The sequence below is a fragment of the Miniopterus natalensis genome, chromosome 1, assembly GCF_054644295.1.
Source record: "Miniopterus natalensis isolate mMinNat1 chromosome 1, mMinNat1.hap1, whole genome shotgun sequence".
Taxonomy (NCBI): domain Eukaryota; kingdom Metazoa; phylum Chordata; class Mammalia; order Chiroptera; family Miniopteridae; genus Miniopterus; species Miniopterus natalensis.
In genome coordinates, this window is record NC_142081.1 from 27,511,919 (window position 1) to 27,538,372 (window position 26,454).

General features: G+C 44.4%; 1 protein-coding gene across 2 annotated transcripts; it reads left to right on the top strand.

Annotated features, from left to right (window-relative positions):
* Positions 1-267: 267 nt before the first annotated feature.
* Positions 268-22,447, top strand: MAX (MYC associated transcriptional regulator X). Of its 2 annotated transcripts, XM_016223865.2 has the most exons (5): positions 268-440; positions 1,163-1,189; positions 8,704-8,811; positions 19,626-19,749; positions 20,982-22,447. In XM_016223865.2, exons 1-5 carry the CDS (start codon positions 405-407, stop codon positions 21,167-21,169), a joined length of 483 nt encoding a protein of 160 aa, XP_016079351.1. In that variant the 5' UTR covers positions 268-404; the 3' UTR covers positions 21,170-22,447. The 2 variants fall into 2 exon arrangements, with proteins under 2 accessions (XP_016079351.1, XP_016079353.1); XM_016223867.2 differs by lacking the exon at positions 1,163-1,189.
* Positions 22,448-26,454: the final 4,007 nt, after the last annotated feature.

The following is a 26,454-nucleotide window of genomic DNA, read 5'->3' on the forward strand; positions in this document are numbered from 1 at the left end:
CTCTCCGCCCCCAACCAAAGGATACGCAGGCGCTCTGGGCTGCCTCAGCGAACTGGACTAGCGTCGGCTAGATGCAGTCCCTTATGGGATTCGTAGTTTTTCTGGCGTTAGCTGGGCCGTCAGTCAAAAGAACAAGAACTACAACTCTCGGTGGCCCCAGCGTGATGAGCCCGGTCACGTGTCAGGGGGGCCGCCGGGCGTGCGTGCCGCCGTTGATCCGGTGTTGCAGTGAGGAGGTGCTTCTCGCCCGTGTTGTGTGTGTGTGTGAGTGAGTGAGAGAGCGAGTGAGTGAGTGAGTGAGTGAGTGTGTGGGGGACTTGCTTGTTGTCGGTGACTTCCCCCTCCCCTCCACCCTTACCCCTTCCCTGCCGCTGCTGCAGTGGCCGCTCCCTGGGCCGTAGGAAATGAGCGATAACGATGACATCGAGGTGGAGAGCGACGTGAGTCCCGGGGCGTCTTCCTTCCCTTGTGGGTTGTCAGGCGGGGACAGCGGCCCAGGCTCTCGGCAGGGCCACCACCGCAGGGGGCCGGGCGGCGGCCGCCGCCTCCTTCCTCCCACCCTCCGGCTGGGACCGCCTCCATCGCCCTCCTGGCTTGCTCCCCTCCGGGCTCCTAGCCGAGCGGCCTTCAGAGACTGGAGGTGGGGAGGAGACCTGCGGCCTCTGGGATCCCCACCTCCCCTGTGGAGGAGGGTGCCGCGGCCTCCCGCTCCCACCCTATCCCGCTCAGGATACTGGGGACAAGGAGAGGGTGCGCCCAGGATACCATTGTCCGATTCTGGGGAAAGGGACGGCGCTCAGGACCTGCCCGGTCGGTCCGAGATCCCTTCCTCCCTTGACCCGTGAATCCTGGGGGGTGAGGGTGGACGGAGAGGGGTTGGGAGTGCCCTGATGTCCCAGCTGGGTCCGAGGGCAGGAGACAGTGCTCTGGCCCCCTCCGGCCTGGGTCGGATCCTGGAAGGCGGGGCGGCGCTCAGGACCCCCCTGTCCCGCCACCGGATCCCGCTGGGGATTTGGGGGTGTAGGGGAAAGAGGTGGGGGGGGGTCGGGCTTACTCCCCACCCGCCGCTTCCTCCGCCGCCGGCATTTTCTTTCTTATTATTGAATGTGAAGTATAAAAATAACTTCTATATTTTCTATTTTTTTTTTCTCTCTTATTCCAGGAAGAGCAACCGAGGTTTCAATCTGCGGTACGTCTCCTACTCTCCATTTCATTTTCATTTCTGTTCAGTTCTAGTCCTTTTTGGGGTCAGAGAGAAAAAAGATCATTCTATTACTTTTAATATTGTAGTAAACTTTCCTGTTAACCGCTAAGGTGAGGTGGGACCTTGTTCTGGGGTTCTAGGTTGGAGGGGGTGTTGCAAATCTCATAATTCTAGATTCTCAGGTGATAAGTTCCAGTGGCTCTAGGTGAGAGGAGCTGTATGCCAAGAAATGAATCATTCTGTAGTTTTCAGATGGGGGAATCTAGCTGTCACTATATATGTTGGAAATGAGAAATGCATCATTATGAAGTAAGTTGTAGTATTGTTTCAGGGCAGTGATCAAAAGATTTACTTTGGCACAAGTAGGTTCTAAAGCATATCTGCATAGTTGTGTAAAACTGAAGCCATATGCAGGGATCACCTTTAACCAAAAGTCATGTGACTGCTGTAGACCTGTAGAATGTACATGGTATTATTCTAATGCAGAAATTGGAAATGTAGAGGAGCCAAAGGTTGAATATGAAAGTGTCACACACAGCTTATTGTGGTCTTGACTATATTGGAGTTGAAGGAGCAGTATTAAAGAAAAAGAAAAATTGTTGAAGAAAAGTGGAATTGCAGAGATAGTTTTGCAAAAGGCTGATGGTTGAGACTGTATAGTGTTATCAGTAATTTCTCAGGGTTTTGATATTTATGTTCTCAGGAGATGGTTTTATGGAAATAGATATGAATGTAGATATGGGTATAGATACATACTAATCTCATGTCTTTGGAGACTGGGACAGTACTGTGGGTATTCCATGAATAGAGGAGAAAAACAGACAAATCAGAATCAGAGAGGGGGATAGAAATAAGTATATCACTGCCTAATATTTGACAGCTGGAAACAGCAGAAGTGTATAGAATGGGGGTCAAAACTATAGATGCCTCTGGGGGCCCCAGGCAATAAAATAGTCAGGTACAAAGTAGAGAGCAGAGGTGAGGACTGGGGTACTAGAGAACAAATGCCTCTGCTAAAAGTCAGCCGCTAAACTCATTGGGTTGTTATGTGGGAAGGAGGGCTCAGTGTTGCCGGCTTTTCCTATTTTTAAAGAAAGATTAAAAATCTTTTTTTTTAATGTTATTTTTCTGATTTTTAAAATCATGTGTGTAGGGGACAATCCATTTGTTTTGGGGGCTCGTTAGAATTTGTAGTATGTCCCTTTGATACCTCTGGTCAAAGAATTTAATTACCACAGGGTAAAAGCAAGCCCTCTTAGTTATACCTGCATTAGAGCAAGCAAAGATTCCGTTTGTACAAGCAAATAGGCATTAAGAAAAATTTTATTTATTGAGAACTAATATTTCCATAAAATCTCAAGATGCAGTTATTCCAGGGGCCTTAAAAATTATCCCTGGCTAATATTCACTAAAAATGAATTTGTTTTATTTCTCCTTGAAGTGTTGTCAGATACTTAATGTTTATACATATATTTGAAAATTCCATTCCCTTTTCTTTTTTCCAGGAACTATTAACCTTAATAATGTGAATGTGTAGTTTCATGTTTGGGACCCAATCTGTTTAAAACATTTCTTTTTCCAAGTCTTCAGTTCTAAAGTCTGCCCCAGAGCTTGATCAGGGTTGGAGAATAGGGATTGGTTAGGCATCCTTTGCAGAATCATTATTTGAATTGGAATTACATTGGCTTTCCAGTGAGAGAAAAGTTTTCTTTGTGAAATTTTGGCTTGAATTTGAAAAGCTTTCTGCTTTTCAAAATATTCATCCACATGGGTGTTGATGCTTTATTAAATTATTAAAATGTTTCCACTCTCCCCAGAATGCTAATCTCATTGTTTTGTCTAGATATTTTTAGTTTGGTGTTAAGGTGCCTAGGGTTTTTCTCTTTGATTTTGGTGGGTGGGCAGAGGGTTTGACTTTTTTTTTTAATTTGACACATCTACTTGCTGAGACTTAAATATTATCTGGCACGGGATTATCACAAGAGCATAGAGAGAAGAAGCAGTAGACAAATTTTACATCAGACAGTAATCATGTAGGGTAAAAAGGATTTCAGTATTTTTCTCTGAATACATGTTTAGTTCCTGACATTTAGTATACATAATAAATGCCTAGCTCAGAAGAGGATGCTAACTGAATAACCACATATTTAGGACTAAAAAAGAACTTTTAAAAAGTTATTTGGAAAAGGTTCTGCTGGCTCCTCATATGAAAAGAAACATTCATGTTTTGTAACGTCACTACAGTAGCTACGGCCTTATTGCATGAGAAATGTAGTATACTTCACCAGAAAAGTTAGGAAGTGAAGCTAACTAACAGAAAGTGAAACTGATTTGACGAATATTTTTTTTCTGTTGCTTCAGTGCAAACGGAAAACAGCTTCTCCAGTGACCAATAAGCTGTGTTAAAGGAAGTAACCCTAAACAATATTTTTATTACTAAATTAAATACATCTCAGAATCCCATTGATGTTATTTTTATTTTTTTGCATTTTAAAGATAATTTTCTGGTATATTTCATGCAGAGTGATCTTTTAATTTTACTTCTGTTTGGGAAATTTCTTTTGGAAAGAACAAAAGTATACTAAAAGTGTGGGGTTAGTATGTTGGTCAGAAAACCCAAGGCCTTTTTCTACTTCTTATTCTCCAGCTGACCATGTTGCAGTTACAGTATACCAGGGGGGAATAAAAACAGATTTGTGTGATTTCACTTCTGGACCTTTCTGGTATGAAATATTGTTAACTTCTCAGAGCTCTTTGCTTCTTTAGGAATTGCAATGTATTCAGAAGGGAATGAGCTTGGTTGCTTTTGAGACTGGAATTTACTCAGGAAACTACTACTATCTGTTTTATCTGGAATTAGTTGCTTGGTAAAGTGCTGTACGATGCATATACTTTGTTTCTCCTTAGAGTGTTGACAGTGATACAGAAATGCCAGGCTTGTTTCATAAATATGCCTGTTTGTTAGAATAAAGGGTGTTCTTAACATTTGTCTGTTTCCAAGATGCCAATAATGGTGAAATAGTTGATCAAGGAATCCAACTTGGTTTTCAGTTATTTCAAAAATTTCCTTATCAAGGCATTCTTACTCTCTTAAGTGGCTATAGTACAATGGCATATTTGGATAATAGTGTTCTTAAGTTGTTTTAGGCACCAAATGATTGTTTTAAAAAAATTTTGAAAGCACATATGTTTATTGGATGTTAGAAATGTATAACAGGCTTCAAGCAGGAGAGGTGTTGGGAAGTTGAAATTTATAGCTTCCTATTAAGGACCTTAGTGAGTTTCTCATTCTAGCTGCCCATTACTTCATGTTCCATTTTTCATGTTGATTAAAATGAGTTGCTTAGAAATTCAGTTTTATTTATTCTACCGTCTTTTCCATCATCTATCAGAAGTAATAGATTTTTTTTCTGATGAGAATTTTGAGCCTGTGTATTTTCAGTGTTACTGTTTAATAAGAATAGCTTATTAATAATCATAAGCAACACTATCTTCCCTCTAAAAGCAACCTTAAATTTCTTAAAATTAGTAAATGTTTAGTGGGCAACTCTAATTCCCTATATGCTGAGAATTCTTGATATTAGAATGAAGAATACTCCTCTTATAGACTGGGTTAGGTGTGAGGTAGCCTACAAGAAATGTCATTGTTCTGGAGAACCTGTGCATTCTTCAATAATGGAGTATTTATTTTCCCGTGTTATTTGCCTACTAGAACTTGCAGAAAATAAAGCTGCTGACTGATGTAATGCCTTGGATGAAGATGCATTCTCCATGCAATAAGTTGGAAGGAAATAACTTAAAGCGATTCCCCTCAATTTTGAACAGACCTCCTTAGCTTGAATGACCTACCTTCTGCCAGTTTAGCAACTTCTTGGCTAACAAAATAATGTTTGCTTTCAACATTTAACAACACATAAGATACGCGTGCTTGTTAGTGTCAGAGATGGACAAATTGTAGGTGAAGATTTTTATTCTGGCTGCCAGTATGGAAAGTTTGGTGGAAATAAAGCTGAGAGGCTGAATAAAAACATTGGCAGAGATGTCAAAGCTGGAAGCGATTTGGTGCTAGAGTTCCTGTTGAGCATCTGTGGGCCACTCTTCAGTATCGCTCAGCCTTTTAGTATTCCTGTTACCTTGGGATGCCCTGAAGGAAGGATTTTCTGGCAGAAACCACAAATCCAGTGTACCCAAAGAGCAGCAGCATCCAGCCATTGCTCCTGTAGGATATAGAAGAGAGGTACCTGTTTGGGGCCTGCTGTACAGCCCGAGAATACCTCTGGTGTCTCCTAGAATTTGTTTGGTACGACCCATTTTCATAATGGGGTATCTTTCTCAGTACAGGTGAGAGAAAGCTGGCTTATCAGAGTTGAGCTTTATTTGTTCAAGACACAATTGTTTGGCCCTCTTTTTTAGTTTAAAAAACAAACAAACTAGTTTTAAGTTTGTGGGAGCATTTCAGATTCCTTACACTGGGATTCTTCACCCAGTTTTTGATTCTCAACTCTGAAGACAGTTAACAAAGCAGTGATAAGCCTGGCAACTGGCCCTCCACTTGGATGAATTGGTTGGGGGTGTCAGGGGTAGCAGTGTTATCTGGCCAGAAGGATCTGTAGTTTGGAAATGTTTCCCAAACAGAATTCTCTACCTTGTGTAAGGGTTTTTCATATGTTCTTTTAAGCCACTAGAGGTGTCACTTAGTTCAGAGTTACCTAGAATTAGGCGTGTTAGTTTTGCTTTAAAAAAAAATATATATATATATATATATATATATATATATATATATATTTTGCTTGATTTGAGAGAGAGAGACATCGATTTGTGGTTCCACTTACTTATGCGCTCATTGGTCGATTCTTGAATGTGCCTTGACCGAGGATCGGACCCACAACTTTGGTGTATCAGAACGACACTAACCAACTGAGCTACCCAGCTGCAAGCACCAGTTCTGCATATTTTTAACTTGCTCTTTCAATTGAGGCTGGCGGGGAGAGAAAAATATATCATTGCCATTGTCCCTGAGACCTTTAAACTTGATTCTGGTTAAGTGTAGCAGCTTGGGGATGGATATGGCAGCAGGGATTGGGCTAAGATTCCGCTCTTCTGTTAGTTAAATTGGACCTGGAACCACCACAGAAATTCCATCCACTACTTTGAGAACAACAGTCCCCAGCTCAGGCTTTCTACCAGGCAGTGGACTGCTGCCTTTCCTTGTTGAGCCAACTTCTCAAACTTGGCTGGTTCCCCAGATGAGAAGCCAAGATTTCTGCTGATGGTCCTCAGCCAAGTTCACTTACAATCCTCTAACCGAAAGACTTGTCCATTTGAGTCCTTTCAGGGCTCAGTGAATGGGAAGGGAGTAGTGTATTGTGGGGATGAATTTGGTATTAGATTATACTCAGCTCCACCCCTCTGGTGTAGGCCTGAGCGAAACCAAGTTCACTTGAGTCTAGCCTTTTGAGATCTGCAGGGCTCTCCCAAAAAGAAAACAGACAATTAGAATTTTATTTGTATCAACAAGAGGGATTGTGGGTAACTCTGGTGTCACTGCTTCTGTGCAAAGCTCTTAAGCTGGGAGGAGGGCCAGGAATCAGGGTGATTTAGTAGACCAGAGTATCTTGGGCTGCTGCTGGAGACCAAAGCTGGGCGATTAATTTGCATGTAAATAAGCCAGCTTAGGGAGTATGTAGCAAACACTGGAGAGGCAGATAGATGCCAAATGCCATCTCTCAGCCTTCTAAGCTCTATAGGTATAGTTCAGGTTAGAACTTACCTGTGATTAGAGAGAACAGTAAATTAGAAAAGGGCTAGGTACTTAAATGTGTCTAATTCCCTCAAGCTATTTCATACTGCTATTAGAGGTATCTACAATTTTCTTGTTCTAATGTTGTGTGATACAGTGTACTACCGCTAGCCTCAGGTTACCTCTTTAAGCTTGATCGTTCCTCAGTTCCCCATAAATTTCCTGTATCACTGAAGTTCACCAAACACTCATTTTACAGTGAATTTAGACTTCAGAAAATTAGGAGGGCTTTATAAGTGCTCTAGGCATCTGCCCTGAAAATGAGCGCTGTGTTCTAGAGAACCAAGGCTGTGATGGGAACCATTTTTCCAATTTGGCAGAGCTATAGGTGAGGTGTTGTGCTTGAGAGACCAGAAAGTGACTAAAATGACCACAGCTGCTCCCAGCCTCCTCTTCCTCTGTAATGACTCAGACTTTTAGGATTAGATAGTAGAATTTCAAGTCCTTTCATTCTCACAACCCTTGTTTTTATAGATTTTTGTCTGTGCGTCTTGTCTAATACAAGGATTCATTTGAGGCTTGGTTGTGCTAAGTCAAGTTATTTTCCCTTGTTGCTTCATTTTTAAAATTCCTGGCTCTCTGTCTGGGTTGATTGAAGCTACCTGAACTTCCCATATACGGACTCGGTCCTTAGGTTAGCTCAGTGCACCCTCTCGTATTGAGTATAAATTCTCAGTGTATTATTTTCCACAATTCCCAAGGTGTAGATGTAATGTTCTTGCTTAGCTTGAGTAACATTTGTGCTCCATTTGGAGGGAATGCCCCTTTAACGGGGACCTGCTGACACACTCTTGCAGTGCTCTCCAGCGCTGTCTTGTCCTCCTGAAGCCGGTATATTTTGCCGTATCTGATTTGTCGGCAGTCTCCACCCCTCTCCAGCTGATTGTTCTTGTTCTTTGTGACGCTAAGCAAGACAGGATAAAGACTTTGGTTCCTGGGTATTTTAGACACTGTGGAATAAGCATGACCTGCCACAGGTGCCTAAGGATGTTTATTCAGAGCCTGTGCACGTCAAGAGTTGCCATCTAAGAACTACCTTTCAGTCACAGCCTGTGTGAGGGGAATCCCTTGGCAGGATGGCACCTTGGATCCACTTTAAAAAGATAGGATCTCAGAATGCAGTTGGCATCTGTATCAGCTTTGTCAGAATGATCTCAGATTCGTGCATCTGGGTTTTCCAGAGGTTTTAGTTTTAGCGAGCTGGAGACCAGAGCACAATCATGGTCATGGGCTTCACGTGGAAAGAAGCACAGCACCAATGCCCTAACTCCTGTCCTGGGCACCTGCCATGGGGAATCACTGACTTACAGTGGGGGTGATCACACCTTATGAAGAGGCCCACTGGAGCTTTTCCCAGGTGAACCTCCCAACCATGGACTGGTGCCTTTTCTGTCACATAAGTAAATTGTGGGGAAACACTGATGTAGGAGAGTCACACTTTGTCCCCCTGAATAACTTTTATTTTACTTATGCATGAGCTGGATGCATCGAACTACTTTGGATGTTCCTGTCACAGGCTTGCTCACCCCTTTTTCCCCCTTTAGCAGAGCCTAATTCTGGAGACCTAACTGCCCACCTCGACAAATCCTTCCCAGCCCATTCACCAGGGACTGCGCTGACAGCATATACTTCCAGGCTACACCCCACCCACCTGTTCCAAGCAAAAGGAATGACTTTGCCAATGTGCTCTTTCTTCTAGGCTGACAAACGGGCTCATCATAATGCACTGGAACGAAAGCGTAGGGACCACATCAAAGACAGCTTTCACAGTTTGCGGGACTCGGTCCCATCACTCCAAGGAGAGAAGGTGAGTTTATTGAGAAAGCTGGTGGGCCATCACTAGCTTGGAACTTGCTGTGGTGTGGGGCTTAAAAGCACATTTCACCTATCTGGAAAGAAATGGAGTTAGGAATATTCAGGTGATACGGTTTCCTTAATTTTTTATTCTCTGAGGATCATCACACACCTTACCTACCATAGTTTATCCTTAGGAAACAATGTGAGTTGCTGATAAGACACCAGTAGGAATTGTCTTTTAACTTAGTATTATTTGTAATAAATTACTCATTCAAGAAATTATTAGAATAATACGCTATCGTATAGAGAGTAAGCCCATAGTAGTTTGGGATAACACTAAGGATTCCTGAGGTCAGTGATTCCCTAGACCTCCATGAGAATTTCTTTCATATGGCTCAAAGTTAATACTTATCTTACATGAAACCTCCCAGGAATGTATGTGAACAATCCTGGACACCAGTGATCTCTCTGTTCCAACAGCTGTTATTTCAAAGGCTTATAAAAAGCATTTTAAGCTGTAAGACAAAAAACTTAGGTAAAGAGCTATGTTCATATTAAACGGAAGAAAAAAAATACTGATTTTCTTTCCCTCCTTCCTTCCCCCCACTGGTGGCCTTTCAGAGACTAATGTTTTCTCTGGAGAGGGAGACACCACCTGTTTCTACATTTGGAAAAGTTGGAAGCTTTGAGTAAAAAGCCTAGGGTTAGGGTCACTCCTTGGGATTTGGAGGAAACATCCATTTGCAGTTAGTTCCATCCTTGACACAGAATGTAGCTGGCCACTCTCTGCTGCAGTTCAGTGGTATAAGTGGCAAACAGGGAAGAGGACCTGTGTTTTTTTTGTTCAGTGATCCAATGTTTAAAGAAGCAGTCGTTAGAAAAAACATTGCTGTCAGGTGTGCTTTGAATGAGTCTCCTGATTTAACTCTGGGGGGGGGGGGGGGGTCCTGGGTTGGTTTGGTTATCCAATCAAATTAGGAACCATTATGGTTTCATTTTGTGTATACTGCCACTCTGGTAAGGCATATACTTTATACCTTCCTTATCTGAGGTGTGGCTCTCTATGTGGCTGAAGCATTGGGTAGGTCTGACCTTTATGAAAACAATAAAACAGGCCATGTGAATACCTAGTTATTGCAAAACCAGAATTTGCCACGGGTTAGGCCTAGTTAGTATTGACATGGTTTAATGGTCTTGGACCAAGATTCTTACCTGGAATAACAACATTCCTGGGCATAACACTGTCTAAAGCACCACAGGAAATCTTTCTGATGGGGACAGAGACTCACCCTGTCAGTCAAAGTACTCACGTGCAGCCTGGCCGGGCGTTGGCTCAGTGGTTGAGCATCAACCTAGGATCCAGGAGACTGAGGTTCGATTCCTGGTCAGGGCACATGCCCAGGTTGTGGGTTCGATCCCCAGTTGGGGTTGTGCAGGAGGTAGCCGATCAATGACAACTGTCTCATCATAGATGTTTCTATCTCTCTCCCTCTCCCTACCTCTCTCTGAAATCAATAAAGATATATTAAAAAAAACAAAAACAAAAAACAAAGTACTCACGTACAAAGGATTATCTTCTGTGCACATCTGAACTGTTGACAGATAATACTTATTCATACGCCATGGTATCACTTAAAATGGCTTTGATGAACTAAATGGACAAGAACTGCCTTCTCCTTTAAGTCTCACATCTAACCAGGAGTGGTGCCAAGGCAGTGTTTCCCAAGACATGGCCTGTGGACCACCCACATCAGAATCACTACTAAATCTGCCTCTCTGGAGGCAGGCCTGGGGATCTCTAATTATAGCAGGCAGTCAGGTGATTCTTAGGCATTCTTAAGTTTGAGAACACTTTGGGAGAAGCAGGCCATAAGAGCTCAACTATGCTTTTTTTTCTTTATCCAGCCTGTTTTACATTGCCATGACATTCTTCCTTAAGTCCTTAAAATCACATTATCCCAAATCCTGTTGTCTCCTTTCTTCAAGGAAGTTGACAGTTTGAATTTGGTAGCCTTACACACTGAATAGTTTGTCATCCATTGTACCCTATTTATTCATTTGTTCACTCCCTCCATTCAGCAAATATTAAGGGTCTGCTACATGCCAGGCACTGTTCTAGAATACAGCAGTGAACATAAGAGGCAAAAGTAGAAGCTCTTATTCTGGTGAGGAAAAGATAGAAAATGAACTATAATTTTAAAAATATATAGTATGTCAGATAAGTGCTATGGAGAAAGTTGAACAGGGAAGAAAGGGTCGAAGTTTTCGTTAGGGCAGACAAGAAAACTCACTGCCAAGGCAACACTTGAGCAAAAATTAGAAGGAAGGGAATCATGCATCTACCTGGTGATGCATCACAGGCAGAGGGAAGGCGACTATAATAGCCCAGAGGCCAGAATCTGGGAGCATTCCTGGGCCCAGCAGAGAGAACAGAGGCCAGAGTGGCTAGAGTGGAATAAGGAAAGGGGCAGTGGCAGGAGATGAGGCCAGAGAAGTAGACTAAGGGAGGGGAGTGGCTGAGGGGCCAAGTTTCGTAGAGCCCATCAACAAAGCCCCAGCATGGAAATTTATAGGTGCCTCTCTGATTTCAGAATCCTGCCCTGTGTTTCGATTCATATATTTCACACTGAGCGTGAATAAAGGAACTGGCTGTTAGCTCTGGTTAAACCCCAACCCCTTTCCATCTAAATTCCACAATCTTCATTAATCTCCTTGTCTGCCAGCACTGTTTCACAGATCTACAGGGAGTCTTACAGAATACTTTGGTTTCTCGACTTCCGAGTTCTCACTAAATGTTGCAATTTTTTTTAAATGTGGTATTTTACCCAAAGGAAATTGGCTAATTCTTTATTTGGATTGCAGTAATTAAGGTTATGACATTATGTGAATAATCATGAGATGATTATTTTACCCTGTTTTAGGGATCTTAGGTTCTTGAAAGAAAAGTCTCTGGTCTCCTTTGTGACTTCTCATTTAGTATTTGAACTAGCTGTCGTCATATGTGTCCTAAACTTTTTAAAATTTTTATTTTTTTAAATATATCTTTATTGATTTCAGAGAGAGGAAGGGAGGGGGGAGATAGAGATAGAAATATCAATGATGAGACAGTCATTGATTCATTGATCGGCTGCCTCCTGCACACCCCCTACTGAGGATCGAGCCAGCAGCCCAGGCATGTGCCCTTCCCTAGGGAATCAAACTGCTATCTCCCGGATCATAGGTCGATGCTCAACCCCTGAGCCACACTGGCCAGGCTAAGCCTTTTGTTTTTTAAAAAGAAACCAATACTTATTGAATTGGATCCTTGGGGGATACTTGTATTAAAAAAAAGTTTTACGCATGAGACACAAACTCCATTTACCCTTTGTATCCTGTATTTCTACTATAACATAAACATTATAAAGAATGGTTGGTTACCTTTTGCTTAAGTGAAAAAAATCAGTGATGACTAACATCTGTATTGCAGTGTAGTTAAATCAGCTCAGCAATTCTATGAGGTGAGTATTTTACTACTATTATAATTGCACAATTGCTACTGCTACTTGCCTCTGCCATTATTACTGTATCAGAGGTAAGGCAACTGGCCCAAGATCATTATTCTAGGGGACTAGAAATAGATCATGGACAGAGACTAGAACTCAGGACTGCTGATTGTTAAGGTTTATCTTTTTGCCATATCATAGGGGAAAACAATTTAAGAACCCATGTGCGTCTCAGCTTATCATAGGGTTTCTTCCTGAGAAACCCATCGTAATTTTTCATAAGTCAAAAATGTATTTAATACACTTAACCTGCCAAATGTCATAGGTTAGCCTAGCCTACCGTAAATGTGCTCAGAACACAGTATCCCAAAAATGCTGGCAACACAGTGCACTGTAGAGTATCCATTATTTACCCTTGTGATCATGTCCCTGACTGGGAGCTATGGCTTGCTGCCACTGCCCAGCAGTGTCATGAGAGAGTATCATTCTGCATATCACTAGCCCAGAAAAGATCACTGTGTATCATTTTCACATCATTGCTTAGTTGAAAAATCGTAAGTCAAACTATCGTTAAGTCGGGGACTGTATTTTAAAGAAATTTTACTTAAGTATTTATATCTTGTTTTTATATTGGGAGCTTCCCCTAGATAAAGCCAGTAATCTTGGCAGTATGTCATACTGAGGCTGCTACTAAAATACTCTCCTCTGAATTGGCATCTGTAGGTAACACTGAAGTGCAGAGAGTTGGGGATCATTTAAAGTTTATAAATTTTTTTGAGTCTACATAGCTTCCCTGAGAATTCGACTGTTAAAGTTGGCAGCCCATTTGGGTTTTCCCATAGTCTCCAGTGTTAGCAAGTAGACTCTTGAACTCTGTTGTTTTAGTCTTATTTCCCATGTAGTTTTTCAGCTGGACGTTCCACTGGGATAGATGGGATGAAATAAGAACTATTAGCCAGTCAGAGTAAGGGGAGTAAGAGCGAGAACAACTGTGGCTCCATTTTTTATAGGAAGACATTACTTTTCTTGAAGAGAATTCTTTGTTTTTAGGGTCCTAGGTGGGGTACTAGGGAGAGTTGCCCAAAGGCTTGCTGACACAGAGCTCATCCTGTTTGTGTGGGGGGCAAGACCTGGTAGCCAGCCCATCAGTTTGCCTTTACATGGGGATATAATTATGTGTACCACTCCATAAGTTAGCCCCAGCACCTGAACCAGAGTGATTACATCCAGTAACACTGTCTCCTTAGCACAGTTGACTTTAGTGAGAGAAGGTTGTTTCAATATTGCCATTTGTAGCTGTATAGCGGTTTATAGAAATTTCTCATCTTTTAAGTCCCTTGCTAAATGCCTGTTTATTATATTTACTCTGTCAGGCAGTTTTGCTCTGGATTTCTGCTTTCTGGATAGGGCTGTGTTAAAAAGGGGGAGCTCTGGCCGGTGGTTGGTTGAGTGTCATCCTGTGCACGGAAAGGTTGAGGTTCAATTCCCGGTTAGGGCACATGCCCAGATTGCAGGTTCAGTCCCCTGCCGGGGTGAAGGTGGGAGGCAACGGATCAATGTTTCTCTCACATCGATGTTTCTCGCCCTCTCTCTCTAAAATCCATTTTTTTAAAAAATATTTTTTTAAATTATTTTTTAAAAAAAGAAGGAACACAACTTAAAATGAAAATAAAGAAAAACAGGAAGCAAGCATTAAGTTCAGAACTCCTTCATTTTGAGTGAGAATATGAGTACACTGCCTCTGTCAGCTCCTATCACAGACCCTGGCACGTGGGTAATTCCCAGTAGGTAACTGGAATGAGCGCCAGAGGAAATAACAGGCTTACTTGGTCCTTTAACAAAAACGAACAGCCAACATGGTTAGAGGGTGTCTGCTCTTGAGGGTCTTGCTCTCTTGTTGGGAAAGAGGATTATTCCTAACAATTAACAATAATAAGATAACATTCTGAGCATCAAATAAGAGGTTAAAACCCTGAACTCTGATCTGTTTTATCCCCATTAAAGCCTGGTTTTCTTAACAGGTAGATGTTGGCCCTATTTCTTCCCTCGGGGCCTGGGACTCAGTAGAATGCAGAGTGAGTGTTTATTAACTGAAGGGAGGAGTCCCCCGTCCACCCTGGCCACATTGCACTGGGAGAGGCTCATTCTGGTGGACACCTGTTAAGGCAGGCAGTTTCTTCAGCAGCACAGTGTCTATATCATATATGGACTGCTAGAGGGATTATCTCTTAAATGAAATGTAAACCACAACTCTAGCAATTTCACCTCATTATTCATTAAGGTTATTACCTGGCCAGACTCCAAGTTGGGCAATTATTTTCTTCTTACATCTTCTATATCTTAAATTATTGTCCATAGTTGCCCAAATCTCCCGTAAGCTCTGGGCTCAGCAACTGTAAATGTACTGATTTATTGAATCCTTTGTAAACTGTATTTATGTGCTGCTGAAAACCTCCAAGGGCTTTTCAGTGCCCATCAAGGTAAGAACTCGCATTCCATGTTCTCTAAGCAAGGCACCCAACTTGCCCTTCTGCTTTGCGTCCTTCCCTTATTGTGGGAGGGTGCACACCCTCCTCTGTTTCCCCAGGAATGTCATTCTCACTCTGTCTGCGTTCTTTCCTTTCCTCGATATCTAACTTCAGCCTCGCCGCCCAGGTGACGTCAGGGTTTTGTGGTGAGGAGGCCCACTCACAGGCTCCCTAGCCTGTGCACGCTCCCTGCTTATGTGCCTTCATGCGTTTCTTCCTGCCAATCAGTCTTCCCCCGCCACCTTCAGGGCCCATATCTAACACTTCCTCCCTTTTCCTTAATGTGTGTGTAAATAAAATAATGATTTTATTTTCTTTAAAATGACTAGTGCAAAATAAAACAGGTGTCAGTTGGTGAGTCAGAAGTAGTTCTTTTTTCATTTTCCAGGATATGGCATTTTGAGTATTGGGGCAACAAGGCAGTTGTTAACATCAACACAGTAGGATCGGATTTTGACAGTGAAGAGGAAAAAGTGGTCAATACAACTAAGATCATTGTTTCTCGAGTTAGCATTAGGACTCTAGGGAACGGCAGTGTTCCTAATGTTAACAGTCTAGTACCACTCTTCCTTGCTTCTCCCAATCTGCTTTCTGAAGCAACTTGAAGTTCCTCACAAATCCAGGCTACTGTGATAAGATTTACAACTCCAGAAATGTGTGGAGCTCCTGCCTTATATGAAAAGTTTTGAGAACCACTGCCTTAAATGGGATTTGGTAACCTTGGATGTCATCCTAAGCATCAGTGTTAACCACTTCAAAAATCATTTGGGGCCTTAAAAAGGTACTAATTAGAATGAAACTCTTGGGTTTGGGGCCTTTGGTTAAATATGTAGTTGATTCTTGCTGCAACACGTGAGGTGGGTTCACTCTGTTCCCAAGCAGAGGTCTGTCAAAGTGGGTGCATCTGGAGGCTGGATTGACCCTTTTCTGTCTCCTTGTTGCTGTGGGCAGGGATGGAGACATGCAAGCAACTGCAGCACAAGCTGGAGACAGGGCAGAAATCTGTTGGGCCCCTTGGCCAGACTGGGTCTTCTCCATTTAGGTTTTACTCTTCTTGAGTATGAAGCCACAGCAGTTGGGGACTATCATTTCCCCTCCCCCAGGGCCAGGTTCAGGCAGTTCTCAAGCCGTTTTACATCCTCAGGCTCTTCTCCATTTCTCCTTCTCTGCTAGAAGCCTATTTGGTTTTCACATGTCTTTAAAAGAAAAACAAAGAGCCTTCCTTCAGTGCTGCTATAACTCCAAGCTACTTTTTTTTTTTCCATGTCTTTTCAACCTAAGTCCAAAAACTAGTCTTTGTATTTGCTTCAGCTTCAACTCACTCCTGCACCCATAATCTGTGCAGAGATGAATTACCTAAACTTACTCCTCCAAGAAAACCACCCTTACCAGGGTCTTCATTGACAGCCTTGTGGACAAATCAGGCGATTCTTTTATAGCCCTTTTCTTCCTTCTCAAACTCTTCACAACAGTACTGCCCCTCTAAGTCTGTTGATGTTTTGTTTTTGTTCCAGGCCTCCTCTGTGTTCCCAAAATATGGATGTTTTGGAGGCCTGGGTCAAATTCTGTCTCTACTATCTAGTAGTTATGTAACATTAGGTAAGTTATAGCTCTCTACCTTGGTTTCCTCATTTATATAAGAGAGGAAATAATACATCAGCAGGTTGGGTGAGGATGCCTGGCAGTTAGTAAGTACTCAGTAAGTATTAGCCATTGTCATTATCATTATCATCATTTGTATCTCATGTGCAACCATGGCTTTGGAACAAGATATGGCAAGGCTGTCCAGTGTCCTTTTGCATGGCTCCCAGAGGTGAAAGAGAAGCCTGAGGAGCCACTTTGCATTAATTCACATGGCTACGTAGGAGGTCCAGGACCTCTTGAGTCCCCTCAGCCACAGTTCTCCCTGTCTCAGGGTTGTGTCCAAGCCTTTGAAGAGATATGTTTCTGCTCAGAAAGGCAGAATAAGAATTAGTGCCTTCTAATTTTAAAAACTAGCATGAAAAAAATTATTCAGGTCCTTACTAGTTATCCAGGGATAAGAGTCAATCTGTGGACATGTTGACTTACCATGTACTGTCTCCTTAGTCACACTCACGAAGATTGCTGACTCAGCTAACTGATTCTGTTACAGAAAACAGAAACTGAAAGCCCGGGGCCACTCCATAGTCCATGCCATAAAGCCCAGCGCTCTTGCTGGCCTCATAGTACACTGTTCACATAGTATAAAGTCATAAAAGCAAGGAAGGGCCTGCCTACACCTTAATCCTGTGGCTGGTCACAAGATCTTATATGGTTCAGAACACTGGGAGGAGGGAATTTTGGATGAGTCTAGCATTTTCTGGCTTCAGCCTTTTCTTTTTCTTTCTTGGAATAGATGTACATGTAAATTTTCAGGAGTTCTATATTTTATGCGTTAAATTTTTGTTGTTGTTGGATTTTACTTCTTGTTGAATACTCCGGGGAGAGCAAAATAAAGTTAATCGAACCATTCATTCTTTTGGACTTGCTAAGGAATCAGGCGCACCTCAAGTGGCCTTAGGTTCTTCTTTGGGCAGGGAATGGAAGATGGGCTGTGCTTAGCATTCTGAAGGCCTTGTGCTGGGTTTATCTAATCCACCCTTTTGGGGGGACCTTTTGTTCCCAAGGCATTCTGTGTCATTCATTAAAAGTTATCACCCCGAACATTTGCAAGTGTTCTATCGTTCAGAGATTTTTGCTTTTTTTCCCTTTGTCCTAGATTCAAATGAGTAGTTAAATAAAAGCTAATGTCGCTTTCTGGGAACTGTCAATTGAAAAAAATAGGCAAATTTAAAGAGAGTCTGCAATGTAAGTAGGCATAGCAATTAGATCAGTGATGAAGTGCATAGAATTTTGAGGGCTGGATGGTGTCTGAGAGAAATTCTAGTCAGATAAGGAATTGCTACAGAGAGAAATACTGTGCTTGCCATCACGAAGCCCATTAATGCCAGAGCCTAGGCTGCACTGTCTCCTGGATTCCTAAACTCTTCCTTGCCGCCCTGCCACCTATCCTACAATACTTATTTTTAATCCCATATCTAGCATCCAGAGAGGCAGGGTATTTTAATTAGTCCTTTCTAATTATGTGCCCTTTTTTCTCTCACTTATTCACCTAATAATTAGACCCTAATAAGTGCCCTTTGGCAGAAATGGGAAGCAGCCTCTGAAGTGGCTTGCAGCCAGAGTTGCGAGCTCCCATTGCTAGGTGCTCTCCTTCCTGCATCAGAGGTATGTGCGCATATGTGTGTGTGTCCATGCAGAGCCAAAGCCAATGCCTGGCACACAGTAGGTAATCACCCTAGTGAGAAGCCACCTTTCCTGTGGCCTTCCTAATCTGCTTAATACCTAATCTGTACTACTCAAGTTACAGTTGGTACTGCCCTGTGATTTGTCTGTGTATAGATATATTTATCTCCTCAACTAGATAGTAAGCAAGCATGTGGGCAAAAGAAGCCGTGACTAATATATTTGGTTTCCCCAGTGTCTGCTCAGTACCTTGCACATAATTCACACCAGATAAAAATGGTCGAATAGGAACATTTTCCTTTTGAGGAAGTTGCCTTATGGGTGCTATAAGAGGAAAGCCTGGAAATTCTAGTACCTGTGGGGACTGGTGAATAAACCCAGGCCTTGCAAACCTCTCTGATACCCAGCCCAACCTGAGATTGTCAGGATTTAATACAAGTGGATTTAGTTTTGCTAGGCTGAGTGGGCATGTTTTCTTTGCCCCTTTCCCAAAGGGGCTGCATTCTGGTTACTTAGGACCCACTGGGGTTATAATACAGACTTGATCAGGTATTGCCCTACCCTGAGTAAGATGCCTTGCTACTTCTCAGCACCTTGGGTGGCCTGAATGCCACACTTCTACTACTAGACTACCCTGTCTTTGGCTTCATTTCCCTTGGCTTTGTACCATTCTACCAATTCAGCTAGTTGGCTGCCTGGCCATGTTTGCAACTGGAGGGGATCTTCCAGGCAAATGTGACCTCCAGGGAGAGAGTAATCTCACATCCATTTTATTGGTTTGTTGACTTACTCCTCTGACAGGCAGTGCCTAGGCTACCCATGGCCATGGTATAGGTGTGGTTGCTTCCTGAAGGGGCCCAATCTCATGCCCTTCCTGTGTTGACATCAAGCTCTGACAACTTTCACCATAGTCTGTTTAGCCAGGAAGGCTGAAATAGTGACACAGCAGAGTGACTTAGTTGGAAATAGTTAACAACGGTCTGAGGGTTTGGCTAAAACCTAGGACCTTAATGAAAAACTTTGTACCCAGTCCCATCCTGAGCCAGCTCCAGCCGAAATCTTGCTCTTATCTTTCTGGAGCGGCTGCCTGTAGTCAGGCCCTAGCAGAGAGTGAGTGGCATAAGCTCTCAGTTAAGTAGTATTTTCATGTTTTCAGACATAGCCAGGCTGAAGACTTGAAAGCAACGTAAAGAACCAAAGGGGATGGGAGGAGTGGAGTACAAGTTCAGGAGTCAGACGGACCTGAGTTTAAATCCAGGCTCTACCACTGTCTAGCTGGTGATTTTGAATAAACCAGTAAACTTCTCTGAGCCTCGGGTTCCTGTGGAGCTACCTGAGTGCTGGTGAGGTAAGCTATTTAAAGCACTTAGCACCTTGACTGGCACAAAGAAGACTCTCAGTAGCAATTACTTTGTTTCCTCAGCCTTGTCCCACCTCACCCTCTTGCTTCCCTTCCCCCAGGCTGCTGTTGCGGAAAGATACAGTTTCGTCACTGCTTGAACTAGGTCTTTATTTTGTCCCCTTTGCTTTTTCTCGTATTGCAACAGGCATCCCGGGCCCAAATCCTAGACAAAGCCACAGAGTATATCCAGTATATGCGAAGGAAAAACCACACACACCAGCAGGATATTGATGACCTCAAGCGGCAGAATGCTCTTCTGGAGCAGCAAGGTGAGCACCTGAGCCTGTGGGGCAGCTGGCCCTGCTGTGCTCTGGCCATGTCAGGGCTTTGCACCTGGGCCTGCAGAATCAGAACCAGTTACGGAGTGTGTGCTCATAAGCAGCTGCGGCCCTGCTTCTGAGTAGCTGAGTGGTAGAGCCGTCCTGAGGAAGGACCTGAGCCGCCAGTGAGGGAACAGTGGAGTCTAGGGCTTGGACATCTGGATACTTTTTTCTGAGCTGATCTCTCCCCTTCTTGGGGTTAGGTGCTCTGCCTGTAGTAAGAGTCACACCTGGCATCAGGTGTCTCAAAAGAGCTAAGGTCCTTGGATTGGAGTGTGCTGTGTAAGTACCAGAAATCCAGGTGTTCAGGGACAGTGAGCTCTCCCATTGTCAATGGTAGTCCATTCAGGGCAGCCTATGGGCCAGGCCCATGCTGTTCTCCAATGCTCACATCCGCCTTTTCCTACAACCACAGGGGAAAGCGAGAGCTGATCAAGTTCTTTGTTCCTGGGGAATTCACTTCTCTTCCTCCCTCATGGAAGATGCAAGTAAAAAGAAATGCAAGTAACCATCTGGGTTAGAACACTTCAAATAAAATAAACTAATATAAATGGGTTCACCTTGCAGGCTCAAGATGAGCTGAACCAAGGGATGGGTAGAGGGAGGCAGCAGTGGGTTGGTTCCCGGGCCGAGCAGCCTGCATGTAGGGGCTATGTGTCAAAAGGCCCAGGTATTCTGTGTGTATTGGTGACTTGCTTCCAAGTGTCCAGCTTGTCTTTCCAAGTGGATCTTGTACATGAGAGCTAAGCCAGAACTTATCTTTGGCTAATACATCTTATGTCATCCTTTCCTGCTGTTGTGTGGCCTTCACACCCTTATGGATCCTAGCATTGCCAGGCCAGCTTCTCCTCTGTCACTGCGCTGTTGGGTTCCACAGGGAGCTCATGCTCCTGTCTACACTGGGCTTCCAACGCAGGATGATGACATCACAAGCCTTCTCTTTAGGGTTGAGTGGCATTGCAGATTAGCTGGCCATGTACACTGAGCTCAGGACTGGCTGGGAAAGGAGGAGGGAAATGAAGTGTGCTGGTGGAACAGCCACCAGAAGGGAATTATTTGTGAGCCACCCTGAGCCTCGGGCCAGCAAGCCCTTCGGAAGAACAGGCTGGACCCTGACCTGAGACTCAGTTACTCCTCTAGTCTCCAGAAGGCTGTAACCCGCTCGCTTGGTTGCTTTTCAGTCCGTGCACTGGAGAAGGCGAGGTCGAGTGCCCAACTGCAGACCAACTACCCCTCCTCAGACAACAGCCTCTACACCAACGCCAAGGGCAGCACCATCTCTGCCTTCGATGGGGGCTCGGACTCCAGCTCAGAGTCGGAGCCCGAAGAGCCCCAAAGCAGGAAGAAACTCCGGATGGAGGCCAGCTAAGCTCCGCGGGGCAGGCCAGCAATAAAAACTGTCTGTCTCCTCCGTCGTCTCATCCTCCTTTCAGTTCATCTTTAGAACCCTCAGAACCATTTAAGAGACTGTATTTTTTTTCTTTTCTCTCTTTTTTTTAAATTTTATTTTTACGTAGAAGCTCTTGGACAACAGCTCTCGTTCTCCTTCCCCATTTCCACTTTTTTTTTTAATGTTTCCCTTCAGGGATTCCCTGTCCCCACCAGGAATTTTTAAACCAAAACACCCCAACTTGGCAGCTTTTTCTGTGGAGGACAGACGGCCGGCCGGACCTCTGAGCACACGGTGTCCTGACCACCCACCAGCTCCTCCAGCCCTGCCGGGCACAGGCCCGGAGGACTCCTGCCCCTCCTAGGCCTCTCCTCCCGGGCCACCCTCACCTCTGTTTGATAGACTTTGTGAATCTGTGGACTGCTCTACTTTAAGAAGATGACTGGTTTAAGAAGTAATCAGAATTAAAAAGCTATTTATCGCTCCTGTTGAAAGACCAGATCGTTGAAGAAGTTTGTGGTGTGAAAGGAAATGGGGACAGATTTGCAGCGCAGAGTCTTTGGCCTGTTTCACTCCTGCTTCTCAGCCAGCCTTAGGGGAGGGCCGCGTGACACTCATGTGGTATGTGTGGGGGACATCAGCAGTGAAGTGGTAGGCGCCAGAGGGTGCTAGGGGTGGGGCAAGGAGGGAGGATTGGGTGGGGTAGAGGTTTTGTATTGAGGGCCAGTGATGATGTTTTGATATTTATTTCCTGCTACTGAAATTTGAATCTGAGTGAATTGTCCCTATTTCTGATGATGTCGGTATTGCAAAGCGACAGATTCATAAAGTAATGATCAAATCTTCCTTTCTTTCCGTGTGTATTTCTAAGAAATAGAGCCAACTGATTTTGTATGTAAATACCAAGAGCAATTTACCTGGTACTAAACCCGCACCCCAGTGCGGCCCCTCCCACCCTCGCCCACTCCCTTTCCGACTGTTCTGGAACCTGCCCCACTGTGTGATCCAGCCCTGGTTCTGGCTGCAGTCAGCAGATCCCAGTGAAGGGTTTTGTGTGTTTAGGCCTCATTTCTTTGTCTTTTTCCTACTCCGTCCCTGGCATTTGCTGATTTCTAGTGTATACTCTGTAGTCTCAGTCCGTGTTTGATTCCATTCCATGGAAATAAAAAGTATGTTGTACATACTGCCGAAGAATTGTCTTGCAAGTTAAGGCTCCCCTTTACTATAAGACTATAAATAAAAACTTATTTTATCCTTCTTGGTGGTGGTGTCTTCTTGCCCTTGCAAAGGCCAAGACTGTTAAGACAAGAGCCCTGTGGAGGCCACTGGGCCTGTGTGGAAACTTGAGAGAGGAGCAGAGGTCGCTTAGATGGCCTTGCAGAGCTGAGAGCACCCAGAGCCAGAGCAGTTCCCTTTTTGTTCTAAAGGCTCAGCTTAGTCTGGCAGGGCAGGGGTGGATAAACTGGCGGTGATGACTTTGCTCATCGGATAGAAGCTTTTAAAGTTCCAACAGGGATGGGGTTATCCAGGGCAACATTTCTAGATCCAGTTCTTGTTAAATAAATAATCCTTAGGGAATTGGTAGCCCAGAGCTGTGGGTTTGGGTTTCTCCTGGTAATGAATGCCCAGTTCAAAGGCGACTGGTGTTCTCTAGGACCTTTTAGTTTCTAGAGAGTTCCAGCATTGTTAGAGGAGGCAGAGAGCTGGCAAGGGCTAGAAGTAAAGGAGGCTTCAACAGCATCAAGCTAGGGACCAGCACCAGCCCACACTTGTTTGACGTTAAAAAGAAGAGGATTGATGGCCAGAACACAGCTCAGCTTTGATTTTCCTGTCTGGCTGGCAGGATACAAGAGAGTGAAGTCAAATCAGTTCTTTGCTTTGTCACTTTCTTTAGACTGGTAGTGCTGGGACCCCTATCAGTAGGATGTGAGATCCATAGTATCTCTTCTTGGTTAATGGGAGTAGGCATGTTTCTACAAGAGGCAGTTTGTAGCATGGTCGACTCCCCCACCCCCAACCATGACTGCTGTAGGGAAACAAGGATGTTGGTGAGCACATCCCATTTATTAAAGGCACTCCATTTCAAGACAAAAAGAAAAGGCATAAGAAACATTGGAATGAGAAGTCAGGTGATTCCTTAATTTCTCAACGTAGGCATGCTTTCCTCCTCTTTTTCATTGCTTTTTACTATATCTCTTTGTATGTCTGGCCTTAATTATAAACCCCAAATCACACACAGCTGGCTTCGTCAGGGTGGGCATTCAAACCGAGCTGCAGGTTCTAAGCTAGGGGATGAGATGGAAGGAGTGTGAAGCTGGGCCCCCGTAGGCAGGGAGCCTGCACGGGGATAAGCAACGTCCCTGAGAACCAGTTCCTGGCTTCAGTATGTTGGCTGGACAAGCAGTTAAGTTTTAGGCTTCTCAAAATTTCAATAAACCAGTTGGAAGAAAAGAGCCACAATGGATAGCTGATTCACCTGGGAAATCAGAAGCACTTGACTGACTTGCTGAGCAAACTAGCAAGCTGTGGGGGAAGGTGGTGCTACCAGGAGCAGCTGCCTGGACAGGAAAACAAGGTAAGAGACCTGGTTATTCTCTGGTTTGTTCTCAGCGCTGCTCTCTGGGAAGTCCCCTGCAAAGCCAGAGAGTCCATGACTCACTTGGTTACTACAGCGGGTGGCCTCACCGAGGGTCCTGTGAAAAGCCACCTCTTTTTCTTCCGCAGTGGTGAGCTTGGTGTTTTCCTACCTTTGCAGTTGCCTCAAGTAAAAGGGTATTTTAAATGGCCCAGCTTTTTAAATTCTTGGCATGCTCATCCCATATGTAGAGGAGCTACAGCGTCAGCAGAGAATTGCGTTAGCTCACAGAACTGTCTTAGCTGGGAAAGGTGTAAAAAACAAGACTGAGCAGATGATAGAATAGAGAGTAGTGTTTTGTGCGTGGCCTCTGAAGTCAGACTGCCTGAGTTCAAAATCCTGGCTCTATCCGTAGCTGGGAAGTCTCAGGCAGGCCACTCCTCTTGGCCTTGGTGTCCTCATCTATACAATGAGGACGACGATGGTACTGACCTCTTAAAGTGGTTGTGGGGATGAAGTGAAGTATGCTTATAATGCGCTTGATCTGGGTGGGGATTAAGCGAGCACTTGGGTAGATGCCAGCTATTATTATCTACGATAAAGCACGTGACCAGGGCTAACTCTGCAGGATGGAAAACTCCAGCTCCTGCAGCCCTCTGCAGTGTATGAGGGTGGGTTTCTCGGTGTTTCCCAAGTGCTTCCCGCCCCTGAGATGTGCCCTCTTCTTCCAAGGAAGAGTGACTAGAGAGACAGCAAGGGAACCCCAAGACTGGACTGATGCACTCTTCAAAACCAGAGAGGCCCTCATGGCTGCCTGAGTCGGATCTGGTGTCATCCCAAGCCATGCTCTGCCATTCCCTCCCCCTGCCATTCAATGGCATCTCTAAACTTGTGATATTGGACCTTCTGCCCAGGAAGAATCTCTCAGAAGCCCCCATGGTGTTGTTACTCAAGTGGGGTCCTTGGGCCAGGCCCAGGGGTGCTTATTGAAAGGATTCCTGGGCTCACACTCCCCTGACCGAAAGCATACTTAGGCCCAACAGTCAGACTCAGTTTAACAAGCTCTCCCAGGTAGTTCTTGTGCACTCAGGTCTGACTCCCAAAAGTAAAATAGCCCAGGGAACAAAAGGAAGCTGTTGAGGAAAGTGAGACACAGATGAGCCAAATTAGCAAAGTGTAGCTGAAGCCAGGCTCTTTAAGGCTGCATGTGGAGAGAGGTGAGGGAAGGGGAAGGAGGGACTTGTCAAACAGTCCATTTGATAGGGCTGCCTTAACAGTTTCCCTTCTCCCTGTGGAACTCGAACACTCAGCTGACCAATGGCCGCCCAGCACCCGCTTTTAAAGCCCACTGCTCCCGAAAGAGGGTGATGTTATGGTGCAACACCCATTTTTATACCATCCACTGACTGTCCTCTGGCCACCAGGCAGGTGTATAAGCCAGCCAGAGCAAAGCTATCTCTCAGGCCTGTTCCCCAGGCTCCATTCTGCAGAGCCTCCAATAACCTGAAACCAGAGCCTTTTTTGTTGTTCAAAACAGTTTTTCTAGCCTGTGGAGGAAACCCAGGTAGGGAGTGGGAGTTTCCCAGCCTCTGCACTGAATGTGCAGTGGGAAAACCATGGGAGAAAAGGACCCTTCAGAAGCACTGCTGGGCTGTGAATGTGCAAAGACAATGTCCTTCAGTGTCTGGGGTTTACTTAGGATGGGCTAACTAATACAGCCCCAGACTTTCCCTGGGAAGGAGATAAACAAAAATTGTTTATAGTGAATTCCTCAGCTATAAAACCAAATTGGCCAAATACCCCATCCCTGGCCCAGTTTGAATAAGCAGGCTTACCTGTGCAGGACTAGAGTGATGACATCAGGCAGGCCCCCACTCGTTTTTGAAGCTCTCCCAGCAAGCCATCATCACCCGGCTTTGCCAGTGTTGTCCTTGCTTGTGTTGCCTGTTGTGGTCAGGGTGGGGCAAGGAGCTTCAGAACCAGTGCCTGAGGGGTTTAGGTCACAGGCTCTGAGCCCACCTGTCTGAATTTGCTCTAAGTGGCATTGCCCTGGTTTCCTGAGATGTAACCTGAGGACAACAATAGCACAAAGGCATAGGCCTAAGTGTGAAAGCCCTTGAGCTGTGCTTGGCCCTTAACAAGTACTCAAATATTAACAATTCTTAGATCTCCCTGCCCTCATAGGTCCCAGGCAGTGCAACCATTTCTGTTTGAGTTATGTTGAAATATGTAGTGAATAAACTCCATCTTTCAGTGCATTGAAATCCTTAAAGGGAAAGTAAATAAATGTTGAATACCAAAGGGTGTTAACCATTAGGCTTTGCTTGATTTCTGAAGGAACTCATGAAAGACCTCGAATCTGAAAAAAATCTGGACTTTGAAAGTGAAATACACCCTTGCTGGCTGGATCGGAACCATTAACCATTACTTTGCACTGCTCTCCCTCCTGGTTTCAGTTCATATTTCCGCAGTCCTGGTGGTCTGCACCATGCTAGGCACAGAGATGCTGCAAGCCCATCTTGTGCATGCCCAGTGGTTCCCACCAGGGCCTGGTTAAGACAGGGTTGAACACTCGTTACTTAGACTTTCTGGGGTAAGGTGGGGACAGACTACCCTGTTGGCTCTATGGTCTGATGAGCGGTACACATGCTCACCTGGCTGATGTGTGTGTGCCTTGTGACACCCAGTA

Bases quoted from the DNA above. Each gene is read 5' to 3' on its own strand.
- MAX (XM_016223865.2), top strand. From the start codon at position 405: ATGAGCGATAACGATGACATCGAGGTGGAGAGCGAC. The intron at 8,812-19,625 runs GTGAGTTTATTG...GTATTGCAACAG, and splicing joins CATCACTCCAAGGAGAGAAG to GCATCCCGGGCCCAAATCCT. The intron at 19,750-20,981 runs GTGAGCACCTGA...GTTGCTTTTCAG, and splicing joins TGCTCTTCTGGAGCAGCAAG to TCCGTGCACTGGAGAAGGCG.